The sequence below is a fragment of the Erythranthe guttata genome, chromosome 3 (assembly GCF_056151865.1).
Source record: "Erythranthe guttata isolate IM_541 chromosome 3, IM_541, whole genome shotgun sequence".
Lineage (NCBI taxonomy): Eukaryota > Viridiplantae > Streptophyta > Magnoliopsida > Lamiales > Phrymaceae > Erythranthe > Erythranthe guttata.
The window spans coordinates 14,830,992-14,854,401 of record NC_142535.1 but is presented as its reverse complement, the minus strand read 5'-3'; the positions used below and the strand labels follow the sequence as shown (position 1 = coordinate 14,854,401).

Here is a 23,410-nt window from a genome sequence, read left to right as displayed (position 1 = left end):
TGAAGTGTGGGAGTGAAGAGCTAAGAGAGTGGCCCTTCTTTTTCATTTTCTTCTTCTACCTTCATTGTCCCTTCTCTCTGGCTCTTTTAGAGAGAGAGAGAGAGAGAGAGAGAGAGAGAGAGAGAGAGAGAGAGAGAGAGAGAGAGAGAGAGAGAGAGAGAGAGAGAGAGAGAGAGAGAGTTAATTTGTAGCTCCACCAGAAGAAAAGGATGTGTCTAGGATTCCATTCAATCATATCCAAGCTCCTAGTAGCTGCTACCTTTCTTTTAACAGGTGACAACTCTCAACTAAATTCGAGCAAATAATTCCGAAAAAAAAAATCCCGATCGAGTTAGCGATAGAATCCATTTCAAGATTGAATTCGGTTCGTTTTCACGCGTTTTTTCTCTTCTTCATGTTCATGTTATATATTTATATATATATTAATTTGCTGGTGTTTACAATTGTGGATCAGATTATATATAGCTAGCTGAAAGAAAGAGAGAGAGAGAGAGAGAAAAAAGAAGAGAGAGATCACAATTAACCCTAAAAATCAAGACTAGCTATATATTAATTCATGTCGTCTCGTCGAAGCTTCGATGAAGGCCGAATCAACAACTTCTCGAATGCATATGAAAGATCTATGGCAGCAAAACACCACCAATTAGGGGCCGATAATAATTGGATGCTAAGAGCGCAAGGCGGCTTCGATCCTCCACATCCGCCACCGGATTCCACCGCTCTGCCGCCGGTGTACGACGCCGGAGGTATGTTGACCGAGATTATCAACTTGGTGCCGCCACCGGATCATCAGATCCAATCGAATAATTACCGGTGGCCTCATCAGAAACACCATCAGCATCTGTCAGCAGCAGCTGCAGTAAATGAGGTGAATTCATATAAATATGTATAATAAATTAATATAATTCTTGAAATTCATTAAATTTTTATTTTGTTGTTTATAAATTTTATTTATTATTTTTAATTTCTTTTTCTTTCATGCAGCTTTCATTCATGAATAATAATCATCACATCACAGATAATTCTGCTTCTTCTCCTCCTTATAACAACACCAACAACAACCAGCTCCAAGGGTTTCACTTACTAAGCCCGGCGGTGGTGGGGCCCACCGCTGCCATGGAACCGCCGTGGGTCCACCACCACACCACCACCAGATCAAGAATGGTGGAGGGGCAAGCCCTTTCTTTGTCACTCTCTTCATCTCTAAGAAACAATATGGAAGAAGCTGCTAAAATGTACAACTTCCATAATCAAGATCTCGGAGCTAATAACCCGGAAAGTATATTCAACAATCATTTCGGGATGTTCGAATCTTCGAGCAGTTCCGCGAACTCCTCGCTGAGGAGTTCGCGGTATTTGCGGGCCGGGCAAGAATTGTTGGGAGAGTTCTGCTGCGTTGTTAGCATCGGGGCCGCGCAGTCGAATAGCCGTGGCAAGAAATTCAAGAATGTTGTTCAAGGCAGAAACCCTAATGATAATAATAATAATAATAATAATAATAATTCAATCGGCGGTGGCGATTTTGCTACAGATCCGTCGTCTGCTTCAAAAGATGTTCATCGTCCCATTTCGCCCGCCGAAAGGTCCGAGTTTCAGAGGAGAAAGATTAAGTTATTAACAATGCTTGATGAGGTTTGTCAACATTTTATTTCTTGCTCTCCTTAATTACATTTTCTTGTAAGTAATTGTAGCAGCGCTGGGTTACGCTGGCTGACTGAATTTTTACTGTTAATCTGCACACACCAATGTGGGTGTATGTGTGTTTGTGTGCTTATGAATGATACTGATTATTAAATAATTGGAACATAGGTTTTGATGTGGTCTAATTGAATGTTTGTTTCATTATAAATTTTGGAATTATGTAATATTTTATCATAGACATGAATTATTGGAGCATTATATTATGTATATTTATAAAGATGAATTATTAATTAGTGGGTAATTAATATAATTAATCAATGATTGACATGCAATGAATGAATGTACATAAAAGCGAATGTAACAACTTTAATTCGACATTCCTTCTGCCGGAAAAAGTTTGCGCAGATCGCAGATTTTATATTTATAGTGGAGACCCTCAGTTGCTTCTTTATTTTCTGTCCGATCCCTTTATTTATTTATTTTAAATTCAATTAAAATAATAATATATTTTTTTTCAGGTGGACGCGAGGTACACGCGGTACTGCGAGCAGATGCAGGCGGTGGTGAACTCGTTCGAGTCGGCGGTGGGGCAGGCGGCGGCGGCGGCGCCGTACACGACGCTGGCGCGGAGGGCGATGTCGAGGCACTTCCGGTGCATAAAGGACGCGATTGTTGGGCAGCTGAAGCAGACGTGCGAGGGTCTCGGGGAGAAGGACTTCCTCGGCGGCGGCGGAGGAGGGCTGACGAAAGGGGAGACGCCGCGGCTGAAGATGCTGGAGCAGAAATACAGGCAGCAGAAAGCGATGCAGCACATCGGGATGATGGATCCGGACACGTGGCGGCCCCAGAGAGGTTTGCCTGAGCGATCTGTGAACATACTCAGGGCTTGGCTTTTCGAGCATTTTCTCAATCCGTATATTCTCTCTCTCTCTCTCTCTCTCTCTCTCTCTCTCTCTCTCTCTCTCTCTCACACACACACACGCACAAAATAAGACGTATAGATCTGTTAGTGTATAACATTGTACAGAAAGATTTCTGCATTAGGAATAATTAGAGATGGTCATGTGTGAGTGTGAATATGTACTAATTAATTAATTACATATAACATAAGAATTAAAGATATATTATATTAATCATGAACTAGGAAAAAATTGGATTTGTGATTTTAGTGATGTTACCATGTTCGATCGGTATGGGTGAAGCACAGTCGAATATCGTGAATCCAGGTAAATACAATATAAGGCTAGAATATATATTCGTGTATTTTCTATAGTTTATCTTAAATTGACTTGTAGCGCCTTAGGTCTTACATTATTTATTTTATTCTGAACGTGGAACGAATGAAATATATATTATTAATAACATAACTTACAACCGGAAAAGAGAAAAGGAAAAGGAAGATCACGAATATTGGAGGACGTTGTATATTGTACTTATTCTAAAATGAATTGGTGGTTGAAAATGCGTGTAAGCTAAATCTTATAGTGTGTCTTAACCCCAACCGGAGGCATCGTCACGAGATAATTATTGTCAAATACTCGGGCGATTAGAAAAATATACGTGCTTATTTTAGAGAATATTAAGAATATATAACATTTCTGCAATCTTAGAATATGTTGCATTATGGTAATGTATAATTCTTCTTGTGTTAATATAGTTAAAAGAAATCATGTTATATCATGCTACACTAGGTGAACGCTGCACCGAGTGAATTTTTGCTTTTCATACACACACCAATGTGGATGTTTTTATTTTTGAACTTATATTATGAATGGTAAAGATCTACTCAGTGTATTTTATTCTATGTAATATAGTATAAATCATGAAAAATATCTAAATTCAAATAGGGGTTTAAGTAAGTGACATTAATTAAATGGTTTTTATTTTTTTAAATAATGATGATTTATTATATGCCATTCATGTGATTACACTAAAAACAAGAATCCCCATAAGTTAGGTGCTGGTGCAATTATTGACTACTACAATTCCAATCCAAGAACAGTAAATATTTATGTACTAATCATTGTAGCAAATGGGAATATATATAATATTGTGGATCAAGAAAATTAAATTAAATTAAGAATTATTAAAAAATATTGGTTTGAATTTGTCTTAGGTACCCAAGTGAAGCAGACAAACATTTGCTGTCAAGGCAGACTGGTTTATCCAAAAATCAGGTACTCATTACATCTTTTCGTATCTCGTCCTATTTCTTGAAAGGGAAACTTCATATCTCATTGTTTTTTTTTTTTAATGAATTACTATATGCTGCATTTTATATGTTTATATATATGTGTGCATGTATGTATGTGTGTATGTGTGTACATATAATATATATATGCAAAATTAATTAATGAACTTCAAATTGTGCAATTATGATATAAACATTATGTTAGTAGTTACATTATTATAACAACATAAAATACAAGTAATATGCTTGAAGCTTGAGTCCCGTAAGTGATGGCTTGGCGGTTGTATCAATTGATAATATAGGTTTAAATCACATTGCAAACAATTAAGGTCAAGCTTGCAGTCACACGTAGTTAGTCTATTGTGGTTTACGTCTCTTGTTATTTATATGAATATCAAATGAATCATCTCACTAATAGATCAAAATTTTAGCCCGTTCAGACAATCCCACATGTAAGACTTCAAAATCTAGCACACATGCACACGAGGGCGCATGATTATATTACTGCAGATAGAAATATCAAATGAGTCGCCTCACAAACAATTCTTAAGTAATTGATGGAGATTCTTTAGATATAGATTGAATCTCTCAAACTTGATTTATACCAAGAATACTAGCTTGCATTTAGATGAAATAATTTGGAGCTAAAGATTTTAAATAGTAATTAATATGATGAATTTGTTTAGATGAATTCATTGATCTAGCTAGCTAGCTAGTAGCTACTACAGTTTAATTAGTCTAAATACAACCTCAATAAGGACATTTCTATGGATAATCTTGTAATAGAAGCAATAAATTTGTAAGGACATCCTCAATCGAGTATCGATATCTATGTCTTATTTTAGAGACTCGTTTAGAGAATGACTTTTACGTCAAGTAACTTTATTACAAAAAAAGATATACACGCAGCAATGGGCTCTATAAAATTAGGTCACATTATTAATTGTTATATAGTCTCCAAAGTAATTCCATAATTGGGAAAATGTTTTGAGACTTTGGTGGAAGTCTCTAAATTTGAAGATTCTCTAAAATAACTGGACTTATAGGGTTTCGAATCTTCGTTTAGGATGCCCTAATACCAAAGATCTTTTAGAGAGAAATAAAAATTCTCAATTTCATAAAACGATGCAACCAAAGAACAAAAGTATCTCGCCAAACCGAACAAATTGCGATAACATTCGATGGAGTATGAAAAATTCGAAAGACTTTGAATTGTATGATACTTGGAAAATAACTTTAAATTGAGAGCCAAGTGAATTGGAATTCCATTAGGTTGCATTTGGATATAGAATTGGATTTATATTTCATGCTAACAAAATTAATTATGTATGTATATTTCCAATCATTAGCTCTGATTAATTAATATTTTAAATAGAGATTAAATTCTGAGCGGATCAGCCGATATTTAATATAAATCGGATTCCACTAATTTTTTGACATGTGACACTCTTAAGTTTTAACTCTTAATAAATCACGCTGATTATAATTATTAGAATCATAATTATATTTTTATTTAAACTATCCACATGTCAATCATCCTATGGCATCCGATTTTCCTATTAAAACAGACCATTCGGTCTAAATTTGCACCCTTTTAAATATTTGATTTTGACTAATCCCATAATTAATAGTAACAACTAAACAAGTCCTTATTTTATTAGTTTAAATTTTACCAGGAAAGAAATAATAATAAATAAATAAAGGTAAAAACATTCTTACTGCAAAAATGTGTGAAAGAGACCAGTCTGTGTGCGTATTCAATGTATAGTGAATCATCATCTGAATTCATTACTGCATGCTGCATGCATGCATGATACTATATATATATAAGCTAATATAATAATAATAATAATAATAATAATAAATACGAATTTGTGTGCAGGTATCAAATTGGTTCATAAATGCTAGGGTTCGTCTATGGAAGCCCATGGTGGAAGAAATGTACCAGCAGGAGCTGCAGGATCACGAGGTACAACCCTCTACTGCACAAGAACCGAAACAAGACGCGTCGACCAGTATGATAAGTACTACTACCACTACTGCTGGACCCTCTTCTTCACTAACCCCAACGCACAACACTGCTTCTGCACTACAAGAAAACGACCCTTCACTAAATCACACCGTCCACTATCGCGGTAAAAACCCGGCGGGAGGTGCCGGGCCGCAGCCGCCGGAGTATCGGTATTTTATGACGAGGGATGCGGCCGAGGCTGGGGTCGGAGGGGGTGACGTGTCGCTTACTTTGGGGCTTAGGCATTCTGAGAATCATGTGCCTAGAATGAGTCGACTCTCTATTAGAGACTTTGAGGCATATTAGTAAATTCATATTGTTATTAATTATAAGCATGTATTAATGGCTTTGGCTAGTGTGTGTGTGTGTGAGAGAGAGAGATATGATTTGTTTTAGGGTTTAAAAATAAATGATGAGTGCAATTAATTGTATATAAACGAGAGAATAATGATATATAATGATTTGTTATATATAATAATTAGTATATATGTGGTGATTAAGCAGGATGCGTGTGTTATTATGTGTAGGTCAACGATGGAGAATTATCAGGTGTATTTTATCGGGTGTAGCATATATCTACAAAACCTACTTGCATATAGGAAAATGTTTGTTATGATTTGTAAGCTATTGTACGAGAGTAATTAATGTTTGCTCGGTGCATATATATTTGCATGGTTGCGGGGTTTTTTCATTGAAAAAAGAAAGAATATTGTCTGAATGTTTGAAGTGTAATAACTAATGCATAACATAAATATACAATCTATTGTTATAATTATAACATAACTACATATAATTATATCCCCAAATATTATTTTATATGTATGATAAATAGTAAATATTTATGACACATAAATATGTGTTTAAACTTAATTATATAGATGTATATATAAACTTAAAACACACAAAAGCAAGTGAACACACTATACATTTGCATATGAACAAGAAATTAATTCTAGAATAGTACTCGATGTGTATCTAAATTATTTTGAATGTATGTATCCGTAGAATATATCCAGTAGCAGAGTCGGAATTTCTATTAAGGTAAACAAATAGTATGTTATAGTAAACAAATTAGATCGAGAGTGAGCTGAAGTTCCACCTGGTGCACTAATGGCTCCACCTCGGGTATATATGTATATAGATAGATATAAATATACATCATCCGATACGATCAACATAAAATCGATAATAAAATTGCGGTCGAATTTCGATGTGGTACACCGGAACATTTGATTTGTGGATATTTTCTATAAAATAATAATAATAATAATAATAATAATAAAAAATAAAAATAAAAATAATCCAACCTCTAGGTATGACTACTCTATATAGAGCATAGCCTATAATAAGTAAATCGGTTGGCTATCTTTTTATTATTTTTCATCAAGAAATTAAATACGCTAAATCGGGACCATTTTTTTTCTTTCATTTATTGGCCTTTCTTTTTGGTCTGACTGAGCTGTCACTTTCAAACCCACTGAAAAAATCTGACCGTTGTTTTTTTTTAAATTTAAGTGTCATTTAAATTTGGTTCTTCCATTTAATTAAATTTGGTTAATAATTACATGCGATTATCACCTTTTGGTCCCTACATAAAAGGATACCCCCTGCTGCAGTTCAGAGCGTGGGTCCCACCGGTGGCCTTCAATTTTCAACCCCACATTAATCATTCATAGATATGGAGTAAATTTTAGGGTAAATAGCACTTAAACCCCTTGTGGTTTGAGCATTTTGCACATGACCCCCTTGTGGTTTGAAATTAGGCACATAACCCCCTTGTGGTTTTGACATTTTGCACATGACCCCCTTATGGTATGAAATTAGGCACATAACCCCCTTCTGGTTTTGAAATTTTGCACATGACCCCCTTATGGTATGAAATTAGCACATAAACCCATTGAATAGAAAACTGGAAAAGACTAAATTGCCCCTATCAAGTCAAAAGTTCTTGTTTTAATTTAAAAATAATTATTCTAAAAAATGAAAAGCTTAATGTACTTTTTTGTCAAATAAAAATATAATATATTATTGTGTTTTTTTCTATTTTACAGCACATATATATATTTTTTAATTTAATTTTCATTTCAACTATAGAGAAATGTTTTTTTCGAATTTTCCATAAAAGAAATAAAGACTTTGTTTCTTAAAAAAATTAAAGTTCGATAACAACTATAATATAATATATTATATAGAAAATAGTAATATAATAATCATAATTAATGAAATGTTAAAGATTTTCAAATTGATTTTTAAAATCGAATAAATTGTCAATCGTACAATAACTAGTATTATACACCTTTTGTGCTGTAAAATTAAAAAAAAATACGATGATATATTATATTTTTCATTTTACAAAAAAATACATTAAGCTTTTTATTTTATAGAATAATTATTTTTAAATTAAAACAAGAACTTTTGACTTGATAGGGGTAATTTAGTCTTTTCCAGTTTTCTATTCAAGGGGGGTTATGTGCTAATTTCATACCATAAGGGGGTCATGTGCAAAATGTCGAAACCACAAGGGGGTTATGTGCCTAATTTCATACCATAAGGGGGTCATGTGCAAAATGTCAAAACCACAAGGGGGTTGTGTGCATAATTTCAAACCACAAGGGGGTCATGTGCAAATTGCCCAAACCACAAGGGGGTTAAGTGCTATTTACCCTAAATTTTAGTAGTTTATGTTTGGCAACTAATATTATATTGGAAATCGAAATCTCGTATATAAAACCTCTAATACGAAAAAATCGAAAATTTTGATGTCAGGACTAAAAAATTTGATTAAATCGAAAATTTTGTTCCAATTTACACTGCTACAAAGCCGTTGATACATGGGTCTTGATAAATGCAGAACAATATTTAGTACATATATGACATTTTTCCTCTTTTAAATACTAACCTCACCTCACCTTGTAAATTTTCTTATTTTTTGAACATTTCGTCAATCAAATTCCAAGAAAAATCTAACAAATTTTATATAAGACTAATTTCGATTTTTTTTCGTTAATCGAATGTATTCAGCTCATCAACACACAATTCTAAATAGAAGGATCAATAGTCAAATTTAGAACATAATTTTTTGTTTTGTTTTTTATTGACCTTTTCTACAATTTTAATCTGAAACACAATTTTTTGTTGAAATTGAAAAATAGAATGAATGGGATGTGTTAATAGTTCAAATTAGAAAAACGTCCTACATATACTAAATATTGTCCTGCATTTATCATTTCAGTTTGCACATATAATAAATAAATATATTATTAGATAATATCAAATTGTATAATAGACTATAGACCCACCCGAATCAAATTCGGCCAGGCCCAGATATATGGCCCATATTCCATTTCATGTCCACAACATTTCAGTTTTTTTACAGTAGATTCTCGATTAATTAATAATTTTATTTTAAATAATAATATCTGGCAGTCCAGATTTGGTAAAACGTATTAAATTACTAATTCGATAATTTAATATTTCGCTAGATTAATAGTATTATGCAAGTCACAACTGTATTAATTTATAGAGGTTTAACTATAGTTGGCCTTTAACTTACTGATAACCCCGTTTGCTATTTCGGAAATTTCAGATTCTTCTATGGAAACTATTAAAATAAAACTAAAAAAATTGAATGAACAAATAAAATAAGAAGTAACACCAATTAAAAGTAATTAAAAAAAAAAAGATTTAGAATTACTTTGATAATTTATTTAATAATTTTCAAGCAAAGATGAGCTTTGACAGGTTTATGATCAGAGCCAAAAACACCCTCAATGGGTTCATACAAATGCAGAGTTGCTTCAATCTCTTTGGGGATGTTTGGTTTCATTTCCAAACCCACTTTCCAGTTTTATACTATTCATAAAACCGAGATCATGTTTGTTTCACAATTTTATCCAGAAATTCCCATTTTTTCTTATCAAATTTCTATTGAAAATACACTATTCATACTTTTTTCAATTTTCAAACCTACTAAAACCTACTACTAACCTATATATTTTATTCCAACAACTCATTTCTCTCTCCTCATTAATATTCACACTCTCTCTCCTCTCTCCTCATTAATATCTACACTCTTTTTCCTCACAATTTCTCTATCTACTACTAAAAATAAAATAATAATAATAATAATAATAATAATAATAATAATAATAATAATAATAATAATAATAATAATAATAATAATAATAATAATAATGATGATGATGATAATAATAATAATAATAATAATAATATAATAATAATAATAATAATAATAATAATAATAATAATAATAATAATAATAATAATAAACAATAATAGTAATAATAACAATAATATTGTTATTGTTATTAAAAATAATATTCATCGTAGAAGTAGTAATAATAATAATAATAGTAATAGTAATAATAATACTAATAAATAATAATAATAATAATAATAATAATAATAATAATAATAATAATAATAATAATAATAATAATAATAATAATAATAATAATAATAATAATAATAATGATAATGATAATAATAATAATGATAATAATAATAATAAAAAAAAAAAAAAATAATAATAATAATAATAATAATAATAATAATAATAATAATAAAAATAATAATAATAATAATAATAATAATAATAATAATAATAATAATAATAATAATAATAATAATAATAATAATAATAATAATTATTATTATTATTATTATTATTATTATTATTATTATTATTTTATTTTTATTATTATTATTATTATTATTATTATTATTATTATTATTATTATAATCATCATCATCATCACTATCATCATCATCAATCATTATATTCTACTTTTGCACGTACTTTCGTAGAGAAAATTCACCACAACCAAACATATTCTCATTTCTACACCTACATAAAACTAAAAATACACATTCATCCAAACATATTCCCATTTTCTACACAAAAACCAATAATCTACTTTTTCCATCAGAAATTTTGAAAACTAGAAATTCGTTTTGGAAACATAACCAAACATCCCCTTTACCTTCAACTTTGTACAGTATTCTATCTGTCCACGCTGGCACTCTTACCTGTACTCACCAACAATAATACAAACCATACATTAATTTATTTATTTTATTTTTAATTAAAGAAAATCAAATTTTATGTAGGGTTTTCAGCCGTCCCGAGTTAAAGTTAAATTACGGAAAAAAAAAACTTTAGTTTGGATGATTACAACCACCCCACAACTATGAATGTTCATACACGTCCACCCTCGTGATGTAAAATTTAGTACAATCTTCTAGATTATGTGGAATATTCTCCAATCTGTACCCGTTTTGCCACATCCGAGCTCCACATTATTATGCAATAAGATGATCATAAGATGTGTCTCTTGGCTTGTAAATATTAGATTGTGGTGCATCAAAAACTGCGTTTTTGCACAAAACGAGTACAAACTGGAGAACATTCCACAGAATCCAGAAGATTCTATTGAATTTGACACCATAAGAATGGACATGTAAGAAAATTCATAATTGAGGGCATTTCGGGGGTTGTTGTAATTACCTAAACACAAGAGAGTTTTTCATAATTTCACCTTACCCCAGAGGAGTTTTTCATAATTTACCCTTTTATTTCAATTTAATTGTTGATAGTGTACTATACATACAAACATAAATATAGATAAAGATATAGATATACCTACCTTGTGACTTGTGTCATAAACATTAGTGCCAATGTTGTATTTGTAAGTTGGCTTGAAATGTAAGGTCCCCTCATAGTACCCATTGAAAACTTGTCCTCTCTCAGCTTCTTGCAGAAGTTGGTCTTTGTCGGTCAACAGCTGCAATTACATTGTCACCATAAATAACTATGTTACTAGTAAGTGAATCATTAATATTGTAGTCATGTTTTTTGTGTTTGTACTTTGTTGTCATTTTATTTGTATTTTATAGTCTTATTTATTGGATATTAGTTCATGATACTCCACCTGTTCCATTATAACAGTTAAATTATCTGAAAAGTTTATATTTTCAGTACTGCACTAAATGATTTTTTTTCTATTTTAAACTTATTAATTCAATTCTAAGTGTTAACCCTCTCGTATGACATCATTAAATGATCAAGGTTATTTTAGTCTTTTTAATATATATTTTCTTCCTAAAATCAAGACATATTTATTAAGATTCTTAATACTTGTGCAAAGCTGAAAAAAGATAATTAATTAGGAACGTAGAGAGTATTATTAGTAAATGCATTATAGTACATATATTAATGAAGTAGGATACAAGATAAAATAGTACTAAGATAAGCTTGTAATTTTGGTCCTATATATTGGTATTTTTATAGATTTAGTCCTCAAAAATGTCTTATTTCAATTTTACATATAATAACTAGGCAAAATTCACATTTTTGGCCCTATTTCATTCGAATTTTGAATTTCACCCCCTTTTTAATAATATCGCTAACAACCTTGCCAAATTTTACCCTTTTTTACATATAATATTCGTCATCTCGATCACATAATAAAAGTTCTACTAGTTCAAGTGTCCATATGAGTAAAAATCCATCAAGTTATATGTCGCATCCTAAAATTATAAAAATCATGCAAAACAGGACCAAAAATACTATATTTACTAAGTTATTGCATGCAAAATTGAAACCTGGTAAGTTATTAGAAGACTAATTAAAATCCCTACTTATGACAAAATAAAGGACCAAAACTACAATTTTTCTCTATTATTTTATTATATATACATAAAATAAAAATTGAATAAGGTAGACTTACTCCATGAAGGTCATTGTGAATGAGATCTCTTGCAGGAAATGTATTAACCCCTTGTAGTCTATAGTTCAAATCCCCTAGCCAAACGGTTACTTGTGCTTGCTTCGAATATGGGTTCCAATTTTTCGAAAATAAATATTGTGATATATGCCTAAATTCTGAATTTCTTTCCTCCACATTACGTGCATGAGCTGCACAAATTTAAAAATAAATATTTTATTTTATTTTATTTTATTGAATAAATAGAATATAGAAATTAATAGGGTGAATTAATTAATTAATTAATTAATTACCAGAAAGATGGCAAGAAATGAAGACCATATTTATGCCCTTGTAAGTAATTCTAATTGCCACAGCTCCTTTCTTTCTCCTAATTAACCCTCCACACCCTCCAATTCCTTGTTTATCAACTCTTAGTTCTGAAAAAAATTACAACAAATTAGTCCATGCAAATTAACATTCGATCTAATTGAAATATTATTTTATTTTATTTTGCAAATAATTCTTACCTTTTATATGCAGTTCTGAATTCTTGGATCCAAACATGTACAATTGCAGAGATTGCATGACTGCTTTTCCTAAGAATCTTTCGAAAACGAAACCAATTTTAATCCAACCACGTACACGAGAAAAAATGTACTTTAATTTGGTACATCATCACACAATTACACACATCCATGTTGGTGTGTGTAAATCAACAATAACGATTAACTCATACGTTATATATTTAACTGGGTGTAGCATAGATTTGACCTGGTCTTGCTACACTAGTTGTCGTCCGAATTCATTAAAAACATATAGAAGAAACTAAAATTTGAGATATTATTTATATATGTAAGTATTCTTACAGATGAGATTCGGCTAAAGCATTCTCGAGCAATTCGAGTACGTTTGTACGAGGCACCTCTTGCAACCCAATTACGAGCAGATCGTACTTTCTCTCGTTTCCAACTAGCTTTCTTATATCTTCATATCCTACCTTCAACACCAACAATTTTTATTTTATTTTTCATTATTTAAAAGAAAAAAAAAACCCGAAAGTATAGATCGAATTAATAATTACCTGTCCGTTCATGTTCCAAGTGACTATGCAGATACAAAGATCGGAAGTGATCGAAAATTCGCAACGATTATTCGCGTCGACAGATTTAATCCCTTCGTGCGACGCGTCAGCGTTGTCTATTATCCCCACCGGAATCTTCATCCTTCTTCTCTTACCTCTGTTCACATGTATAAATTTCATTCATAAATAAATTAAATTTCTTGAAACAATTCTAATAAAACACTAATGATGAAAATAAAAATAAAATGATAAGTACCTTTTGGCAGAACTCAAACCACATAATCGTTGCATCATAATATATATTAATTGTTGGCTGATAATTTTAGGACAAAGTTTTGATTGAGTACTTATGATGATGTTTAAATTGGCTTTTAATTACGAGGTTGTATTTATTATTACGTGCATGGAAAAAATGTGGATTTATTATATATGGTGGTGATCAAAAGGAGGAACAAGTCAAATTAAATAATATTATTTTTTTGCTTTCACATTTGATGAACAATTTTTTCAATTTGTTAGGTTTGGATGCATTGACATATCAGATCAACAATAAATTAGAGTTGAGAAAGACTGCTCATTTCCAGAATACTCTATATATCAAATGCATATCCATCTCACACACACACACACACACACACACACACACACACATATATATATATATATATATGGCAAATTACGGTTACCCCTGAGTTATGGTCAAATTACAAAAACTTATCTACTGTTTGGGTAATTACAACCACCCCTCAACTATGTATTATCTTACAAAAAGACCCATCCAGAGGTAAATTTAGGGATGTTAATTTGGTAAAACCGAACTGAAATTTCGGTACACCAACATTTCATACCATTACCGAACTGAATATAAATTTCATATCGTTTACCGAACTAAATAACCGAATTACATAAATTTTATGTAAAAATATTTAAAATGAAGGAAATTAATTAGAGCCCCTTGTATTAATCTTTTTACAGTAAGATTTTTTTTTAAATAAGTGTTTTTTATATTATATGAAAGAATTTTTCATTTTGACAAGATTATGGGCCTTCAAATCACATATATAGTATTTCAATTTTATACGAAAGTCGAATTTAAAAAACTATAAGAATTAGAATTAAAAAAAATTGTGGGATCAAAATTAAATCAGCGAAATTCAATAATATTGCTTAAATTTCCATATTTGTTTCCCTATGTTGAATAATTTTGGATAGCCTTCCCACATGGATAGGAGATTAGCCCCATAATTGTATAATTATTATCATACATCATTAATCCTAAAAAAAGAATACAATATTAATACTAGACAACATAAATTAAAGCAAGGGGATTAATGTTTTTTCGTATATGTTTTGGGCAAATTTAACTAACGATTCTGCATATGTTTAATGTTTACCTCCTAATTTTTGCATCGACTAAACAAAAATAGTAAGAGTTAGTTACAAATTCAAAGGAAAAAAATAATGTTTTATTTATTTATTTTAATTGTCATTTTCATGAACTTGTTTGGTGAAATATTGGTATTTACATCTTGAAATATATTGCGTGCAGAAGTGTCCCATTTGGATTCAAATTAAAAACATTAATTTTCATTTTTTTTCTTTCTTTTTAATTGAAGTTTAGGTCAAATAAGTAAATAACCAAAGTGATGTGCCAATCTTGCACGCAAGGAAAATAATAACATTAGTATTTAGATGAACAACAGTCAATAGTCAATGCCAATGAAGTCTAGCATCCATCCTCGTACAAAACTTGGTAACTAGTTACAACTTTCTATTTCTTTGGACAAGACTCTGGATTTTAAGTTTCAATTTTATTATTAATTACTTTTTTTCGTGTTAAATATTCGTTGATTTAGATTTTTTTTTGGGGTCATTTTAGAATAGAGTAAATTACGGTCACCCCTGAGGTAAAATCAAATTATGAAGAAAAAAAATCATCATGTTTGGGTAATTACAAGTACCCCTTCAACTATGAATCTTCTTACATGTTCACCCTTATGGTGTCAGATTCAACATAATCTTCTAGATCAGTGGAATGTCCTCTAGTTGGTACTCGTTTTGTGTGAAAGTGCAGTTTCGGATGCACCACAATCTGATATTTACAAGTCAAGAGACACATCATATGATCATCTGTTTCAAATTGTGGCGCTAAAATAGGTACAAATTGGAGAATATTTCACTTAATCTAGAAGATTCCATTAAATTTGATACATAAGATAATGTGTAAAATAATTTATAGTTAAGGAATGTGATTGTAATTATTCAAACATGAAGGTTTTTTTTTTGTAATTTAACCTAACTTTGGCAACCATAATTGACCCTTTAAAATATCAATGATGCATTGATTATACTTTTCTTAAATTTGCTGGCAAACTCAATCTAAAAAGTGTCGATAAAAGACCCCGTAGAAAATGGTTATTTTTTGACCTAAATTGTTGGAAAAATAAGGATATTGTATATGTGAGATGAAGTGCCTAACCCCACCCAAATAATAGACTAATAAATGTTGCACCCTTCTACATTCTTCTGTTCATACTTCACATTATAATTTCAGCGATTTAAACAACAAAATAATATTTCTTGTTCGAAAATTATTTTAAAATTATTAGACGAGTTATAAAAATTGATTCCTATTTAGTGAGTCCGAGTTGTAGGGTATCAAATCGCCAAGCTCCATTCACAACCTACTGAAAACTATATGTATTCCCCTTTTGCAGTATTGATTACTGCCAAGGAAAATAGATATATATAGGTATGAATGTATAAAAGAAAGAAAGAAATGCAAGGTATGAAATAAATTGGAAAAACAAATAGATTGAGATTTTCAGCTCAGTCTTCCAATTTCACACCAGAGATTCACACTTCCAAATATACACCACCAGAGTACCTCAAGGAGAACAGATCTTCTTTCTCTCTCACAACACTCAAACCCTAAAATACCCAGAAACCACGAAGGAAGAACAGATCAAGCACTCAAGCTAACCCACTCATCAAAACCCCCAATTTCTGAACTCACAAAGAAGAAAAAACAGAGGAATTTAGGTCTGATTAGGGTTTATCTATGTCTTACCCTCTTCCAGCCTCCATGCCAACATATATAGGGACTGAAGTCAAAGAGAGCCGGTGAAGGCTGTACCGGAGGGTCAAAGTCAGCACTGTACCGTGCACTTTGACCTCCAGCCATAACTCAGTCAAGGCAGTACAAGGGAGGAAGAAGACAGACGAAGGAGCGGCGGAGAAGAGAGGGTAAGAGTTAGGGTTTCAGAGTGAGAGAAACGAAGAGAGAGAAAATGCTATTTAAGTGAGATACTGAACGGTCCAGATTAAGCCTGAGATCCAACGGATGGATCTGGCTATGAAATGGGCTGGGCTCACTTATAATAACTTGGGCTTAACTCAGTATGGTGGTGTATATTAAATGATGGCAATTGGGCTTTATGACCCAGAACATATTTGGGCCAAAATCCAACAATTCTCCACCTTGGACCAAATGTGAATCATTAGTGAAAATTTATAAAAAAATTTGGAAGTCATCATTGCTGATTTTTGACACACCAGTAAGAGCACACAGTTCATACAAGTATATCAAGTTGAATTCACTCAGAATACAACTTATCTGCACTTTTAAAATAAATGCAGTAATGCAATCACCTAGACAGCACAATCTTAGTCACACAGAAAAAGATTAAACAAGCAATCACAAAGAAAGCATAAATACCAAGTCACACAGACTACAAACTAGCACACAGCAAGTCAAGGTTTGGAAAGAATGTTCAAGTTTTGCAAACAAGAACAGAATTTTTCAGAAGGCAGACATTTAGTTCCCATGTCAGCTGGATTGAACTCAGATGGGATTTTTTCAAGGTCAATAATCCCTTTTTCAACCACATCCCTAATGAAATGGAACTTCACATCAATGTGTTTAGTTCTATCATGAAAAACAGGATTTTTACACAGTTGAATGCCAGATTGACTATCAGAAAATACTACCACTTTGGAATTAAGCATATCAACTTCCAACAACAGCCCTTTAAGCCAAATGGCTTCTTTAATAGCCTCAGTAGCAACTATATATTCAGATTCAGTAGTAGACAGAGCAACAATGTGTTGGAGTTGAGATTTCCAACTAACACAAGCACCATTTAAGGTGAACACATAAGAGGTAGAAGATTTTCTATTGTCCCTATCATTGGCAAAGTTTGAATCCACATAACCACAGAGTTCAATTTCAGTTTTGCCTTTTGAAAACATCAAACCAGTTTTAACAGTACCTTTCAAATATCTAAGTAGCCATTTTAGAGCCTCCCAGTGAGGCAAACCTGGATTAGACATATATCTACTCAAGCAACTCACAGAATATGCAATGTCAGGCCTAGTACTAACCATCAAGTACATAACAGAGCCAATGGCATTGGCATATGGCACATTTTTCATTTTAGAGATTTCAGGCTCAGTCTTGGGAGACTGGTCCTTACTTAGCAAAAAATGAGAAGCAAGAGGAACAGACACAGGTTTGGCAGACAACATAGAAATTTTTTCAAGGATTTTCTCAATATAGGAGGATTGATTCAGAAACAGAGTACAGCCAGTTCTATCTCTAATTATGTCCATGCCAAGAATTCTTTTTGCATCACCAAGAAGTTTCATGTCAAACTCATCACTAAGGCATTCAATCACATGATTAACAGTTTGAATGCAAGGACTAGCAAGAAGCATGTCATCCACATAGATAAGTAAGAACACAGGAATTTTTGCAGATTCTTTAAAGTACAAACAAGGATCATAAGAACTCCTTTTAAATTTTAAAGACATCATGCATGCATCAAATTTCTTGTTCCATTGCCTAGGTGACTGTTTAAGTCCATACAAAGATTTCTTAAGCAGGCACACATAATCAGGATGTTTTTTATCACAAAAACCCTCAGGCTGGCACATATATATTTGCTCATTTAATTCCCCATGCAGAAAAGCAGTTTTCACATCCATTTGTTTTAATTCCCAGTTAAAGTGAGCAATTAAAGCAAGCATGATTCTAACAGTGGTGAATTTCACAACAGGAGCAAATATTTCAGTGTAATCAATACCTTCCTTTTGGGTAAACCCCTTAGCCACTAGCCTAGCTTTATATCTAACAGAGTCAGATTCATGTTTAACCTTAAACAACCACTTACAGTCAACTAAAGAGCATGCAGGAGGTTTAGGTACAAGAATCCAAGTATGGTTAACATGTAAGGACTTCATTTCATCATTCATAGCATTTAACCACTCAACAGACTCATCGGAATTCAAAGCTTCCCTATAAGACTTAGGTTCATTACCATCTAGAGAATCAAACACATGAAACACATGAGAAGCAAGTTGATAATCATTCAAATGAGGGGGCCTAACAATGTTTCTTCTATCTCTGTCCCTGGCAAGTTGATAATCACTAAGATCATTCACAGAGGGAACATCAAGATTAGCATTTTGATCAAAAACAGTGTTTTCAGGCATCTCATTATTAACAACTTCATCATCAGAGTTTTCATTTTCAGTTTGAACAGAATTAACAGGTGGAATCTCCACCTCAGATGAAATGGTATCAGGTGAAACAATAGTAGGAGCAGATAAGCATGGAAATTCATTTTCATTAAACACAACATTTCTGCTAATCACAGTTTTAAAACCCTGATCACCATACAACCAACATCTATACCCCTTAACCCCTTCAGGGTATCCTAAGAAAACACATTTCACAGATCTGGGGTCAAGTTTATCAAGTTTTTGATGAACAAACATAGTACAACCAAAAACTTTCAAATTTGATAAATCAACAGGTTTACCACACCATTTAGATTCAGGCAATTCCCCATTTAAGGGCACAGAAGGAGACCTATTTATCAAATAAGCAGCAGTAAGAACAGCTTCACCCAAAAAGGTTTTTTCAAGCCAGAAGAATTTAGCATAGACCTAACTCTATCAAGCAAAGTTCTATTCATTCTTTCTGCAATACCATTTTGTTGGGGTGTGTACACAACAGTTTTATGTCTCTTAATGCCAGATTCAGAACACAGAGTATCAAATTCAGCATTACAGAATTCAGTTCCATTATCAGTTCTCAAAGTTTTGATTTCTTCCCAGTTTGGTTTTCAATCAAGATTTTCCAATTTTTAAATCTTTCACACACATCATATTTATTCTTGAGTAAAAACACAAACACTTTTCTAGAAAAATCATCCACAATAGACAAAAAATATCTATTTCCACCATGAGAGGGAACTGGGGCAGGGCCCCACACATCAGCATGCACATATTCAAGTATATTAGAACATTTAGAAGAATTGGGGAATGGAGAAACAGGAAATTTAACTTTAGTTTGTTTTCCAAGGATGCATGAGTCACATATAGGCAAATTGGTCACACAATCATCACTCAGATAATTATTCTTATGCAGAATTTCAAGACCTTTACCACTTATATGACCTAACCTTTTATGCCACAGAATAGACATGTCATGATTAACAGTGTTGGCATGCAAAACAGGTTCAGCAGAACACACATAGAGGTTTTGCATTCTAACAGCTTTGAAAACAAATTTATCATGCAACATGATTCTTTGACAACCATCTCCCCAATTACCATGCAGACCACTATCTTCAAGAATAGCAACAGATAACAAATTACTGCTCAGTTTGGGAACATGCCTAACATTTTTAAGAACTAGCTCAAAACCAGATTCAGATTTTAGGCAGATTGTTCCAATTCCAACTACAGTTCTTTCACTGTTATCAGCCATAGACACATTACCATTTTCAAGTTTCACATAGGAGGAAAACAGATGTCTATGAGGTGTCATATGATGGGTACATGCAGAGTCAAAAATCCAATCATTATCACAAAGAGAGGAGATCACAGAGTTCACATAATCATGCATTACATCACCAACCATAAACACATCACCAAGGTTATCAGTCACAACATTAGCATGTTCATTGGTTCTTTCCTTTTTAGGCTCAGAACACTCATTAGCATAATGACCATTTTTACCACAGTTATAACACTTTCTGCCTTTGGCTTTAAACTTATTCCACCCCTTGCCCTTTTTAGGTTTTTGTAAAGACTGGAGGAAGCCTTGTTTTGAAATTTATTTTGAAAGTTGCTTTGAAACTGATTTTTAGGCTTCCCTTTCACAAAATATATTTCACCAAAAGATTTACTACCCTTGGTAGTTTTTAAGTCCAGTTCTTTGCTTTTTAAACCATTTATCACAGTGTCCAAAGAAACCTTATCTCTGCCATACTTAATGGCTGACTTTACATCACTGTAAGTATCAGGGATAGCATTTAGCAAAACAATAGGAGAATAATCATCAATATTTTTGTCTCCAGTCAGTTTAATATCCTGAACCAGTTTTGTAAAAACATCAAGATTTTCATCAATGTCTTTGTTTAAATCCAGTTTGAATCTAAAGAATTTTTCCAACAAAAACATTTTGGAGGGCAATGAGGTTTCAGTATAAAGTTCTTCCAATTTATCCCACAAGGCTTTAGCATTATCTTGTTTTCCTAGTTTTCTAATCACATAGTCACTTAGGTTCAAGATAATCAAAGAATAAGCAAGTTCATCAAATTCTGCCTTCTTGGCAGCAGTAGTGTTATCATCATATGCTAATGTAACAGCTTTAAAACATTTTTGTTGCACTAAAACACCTTTTATTTTCTGTTGCCAAATAGGAAAATCCCCTTTTCCATCAAAAGGAGCTAAGGGATAAGCATTCATAGTTTCACACAGATAAGAGGCACAGAATCACACAGTCACACAGAATCACACAGAAAAATACAGAGTAACGCAGTAAATAATCAGATTGCCCTCCCCTTTCCAGATTCCTGCGACACTAAGGCGGTCCGGACAAGAAAGGGTGGATGAGAGCAATCCTTAACTACACTAAGTGCGGAAAAATAGCAAGTAGAAGAGAGTGAAAGATCAAGCAAGGTCAAATAATGCCACACAGGGCCACACAATGCCACACAGGGCCACCACGCCACACAGGGCCAACTCAATAGCCACACAGGGCTCCCAATCTCCACAGGTCAACGAACAGGAAATGAAATTAGGGTTTCAGAGGTGTTACCTTGACAAAACCAAGTTAGGTTTTGAAATTACTCCGCTTTGAGTAGAGCTAAGCTATAGCCATAGCTCTGATACCACTGTAGGGTATCAAATCGCCAAGCTCCATTCACAACCTACTGAAAACTATATGTATTCCCCTTTTGCAGTATTGATTACTGCCAAGGAAAATAGATATATATAGGTATGAATGTATAAAAGAAAGAAAGAAATGCAAGGTATGAAATAAATTGGAAAAACAAATAGATTGAGATTTTCAGCTCAGTCTTCCAATTTCACACCAGAGATTCACACTTCCAAATATACACCACCAGAGTACCTCAAGGAGAACAGATCTTCTTTCTCTCTCACAACACTCAAACCCTAAAATACCCAGAAACCACGAAGGAAGAACAGATCAAGCACTCAAGCTAACCCACTCATCAAAACCCCCAATTTCTGAACTCACAAAGAAGAAAAAACAGAGGAATTTAGGTCTGATTAGGTTTTATCTATGTCTTACCCTCTTCCAGCCTCCATGCCAACATATATAGGGACTGAAGTCAAAGAGAGCCGGTGAAGGCTGTACCGGAGGGTCAAAGTCAGCACTGTACCGTGCACTTTGACCTCCAGCCATAACTCAGTCAAGGCAGTACAAGGGAGGAAGAAGACAGACGAAGGAGCGGCGGAGAAGAGAGGGTAAGAGTTAGGGTTTCAGAGTGAGAGAAACGAAGAGAGAGAAAATGCTATTTAAGTGAGATACTGAACGGTCCAGATTAAGCCTGAGATCCAACGGATGGATCTGGCTATGAAATGGGCTGGGCTCACTTATAATAACTTGGGCTTAACTCAGTATGGTGGTGTATATTAAATGATGGCAATTGGGCTTTATGGCCCAGAACATATTTGGGCCAAAATCCAACACGAGTCTAATCTCGTCTCTCGTATGGTCTGCAAGCTATTATACAAGAATTTAGGTTTACGCAGTGCACCGATTGGTTGCAGGCTCTTTCAATACCAAAAAAAGAAAGAAAAGAAAACTTAGATGACGTTCGAACCCAAATAGATATTGAATTGTATTCACGTTCGCTTTGATTTTAATATTAATTAAGTTGAATTTAAACAAATTCTAGTCTAATATAATAGTTTTAAATTAAATGCGATATATATTTGAACTTGATTTGTTGCTATTATACATGTAACTAGAAAATAATAGTAATGTCCCGCAAGAGAGCTAGTGTTAACCAGGTTCGAATCCCCCTATTCGCTAGGTCTTGCTGAAAAAAATGGAAATAACAAATTCCGATGAATCAGGTCTAAAACTTTCGGATATTTTGAAATAAGTTTTTTATTTCAATTTTTTAAATTTCGATTTATTATTTTTTAGAATAAAAATTTTCATTTCCAAAAAAACTAAAAAAAAAATAGAGCATATATATAAAAAGTGATAATTCCATCTCTTTGATTTCCACCCTACCCACAACCGGGAAAATTATATTTTCCATCCTCAAACATTATCCACTTTTTCAGTACTGTCCCTAAACATTTCTAAGTTACAATAGTAGTCCCTAATGATGCCATTTTTATACAATTTTTGTTCTACCGTTAGTTTTCTCTGTTAGTTTAGATGGAAGTATGACATGGACTTGAAATGATGATGTCATACTTCCATC

The 23,410-nt window shown here is 32.6% G+C and overlaps 2 protein-coding genes across 4 annotated transcripts; one reads left to right on the top strand and one right to left on the bottom strand.

The window, feature by feature from the left end:
- On the top strand, positions 1 to 6,329 carry LOC105965619 (BEL1-like homeodomain protein 2). 3 transcript variants are annotated; one of them, XM_088815603.1, is made up of 7 exons: positions 2 to 364; positions 455 to 868; positions 985 to 1,459; positions 1,532 to 1,632; positions 2,160 to 2,554; positions 3,758 to 3,818; positions 5,715 to 6,329. In XM_088815603.1, exons 2-7 carry the CDS (start codon positions 557 to 559, stop codon positions 6,147 to 6,149), a joined length of 1,779 nt encoding a protein of 592 aa, XP_088671729.1. In that variant the 5' UTR covers positions 2 to 364; positions 455 to 556; the 3' UTR covers positions 6,150 to 6,329. The 3 variants fall into 3 exon arrangements, with proteins under 3 accessions (XP_088671727.1, XP_088671729.1, XP_088671728.1); XM_088815601.1 differs by having other exon boundaries at positions 1 to 364; positions 985 to 1,632; XM_088815602.1 differs by having other exon boundaries at positions 2 to 273; positions 985 to 1,632.
- A 1,102-nt stretch (positions 6,330 to 7,431) lies between these two features.
- Positions 7,432 to 14,061, bottom strand: 5PTASE11 (inositol polyphosphate 5-phosphatase 11). Its single transcript, XM_012991138.2, has 9 exons — positions 13,909 to 14,061; positions 13,653 to 13,809; positions 13,438 to 13,568; positions 13,099 to 13,175; positions 12,883 to 13,008; positions 12,593 to 12,780; positions 11,510 to 11,647; positions 10,836 to 10,892; positions 7,432 to 7,485 (listed from the first exon to the last, which is right to left on the bottom strand). The coding sequence occupies exons 1-9, from the start codon at positions 13,944 to 13,946 to the stop codon at positions 7,432 to 7,434; spliced, it is 966 nt and encodes a 321-aa protein (XP_012846592.2). The 5' UTR covers positions 13,947 to 14,061.
- Positions 14,062 to 23,410: the final 9,349 nt, after the last annotated feature.

What these genes read in the sequence shown, in the direction of transcription:
- 5PTASE11 (XM_012991138.2), bottom strand. Translation starts at nt 13,946, where the DNA reads ATGATGCAACGATTATGTGGTTTGAGTTCTGCCAAAAG. An exon ending in GCTTTAGCCGAATCTCATCT is followed by an intron (nt 13,176 to 13,437) that starts GTAAGAATACTT and finishes CGTTTTCGAAAG; the next exon opens with ATTCTTAGGAAAAGCAGTCA. An exon ending in TTTATGACACAAGTCACAAG is followed by an intron (nt 10,893 to 11,509) that starts GTAGGTATATCT and finishes TGGTGAGTACAG; the next exon opens with GTAAGAGTGCCAGCGTGGAC.
- LOC105965619 (XM_088815601.1), top strand. Translation starts at nt 557, where the DNA reads ATGTCGTCTCGTCGAAGCTTCGATGAAGGCCGAATCAACAACTTCTCG. An exon ending in CAGCAGCTGCAGTAAATGAG is followed by an intron (nt 869 to 984) that starts GTGAATTCATAT and finishes TCTTTCATGCAG; the next exon opens with CTTTCATTCATGAATAATAA. An exon ending in TATTAACAATGCTTGATGAG is followed by an intron (nt 1,633 to 2,159) that starts GTTTGTCAACAT and finishes ATTTTTTTTCAG; the next exon opens with GTGGACGCGAGGTACACGCG.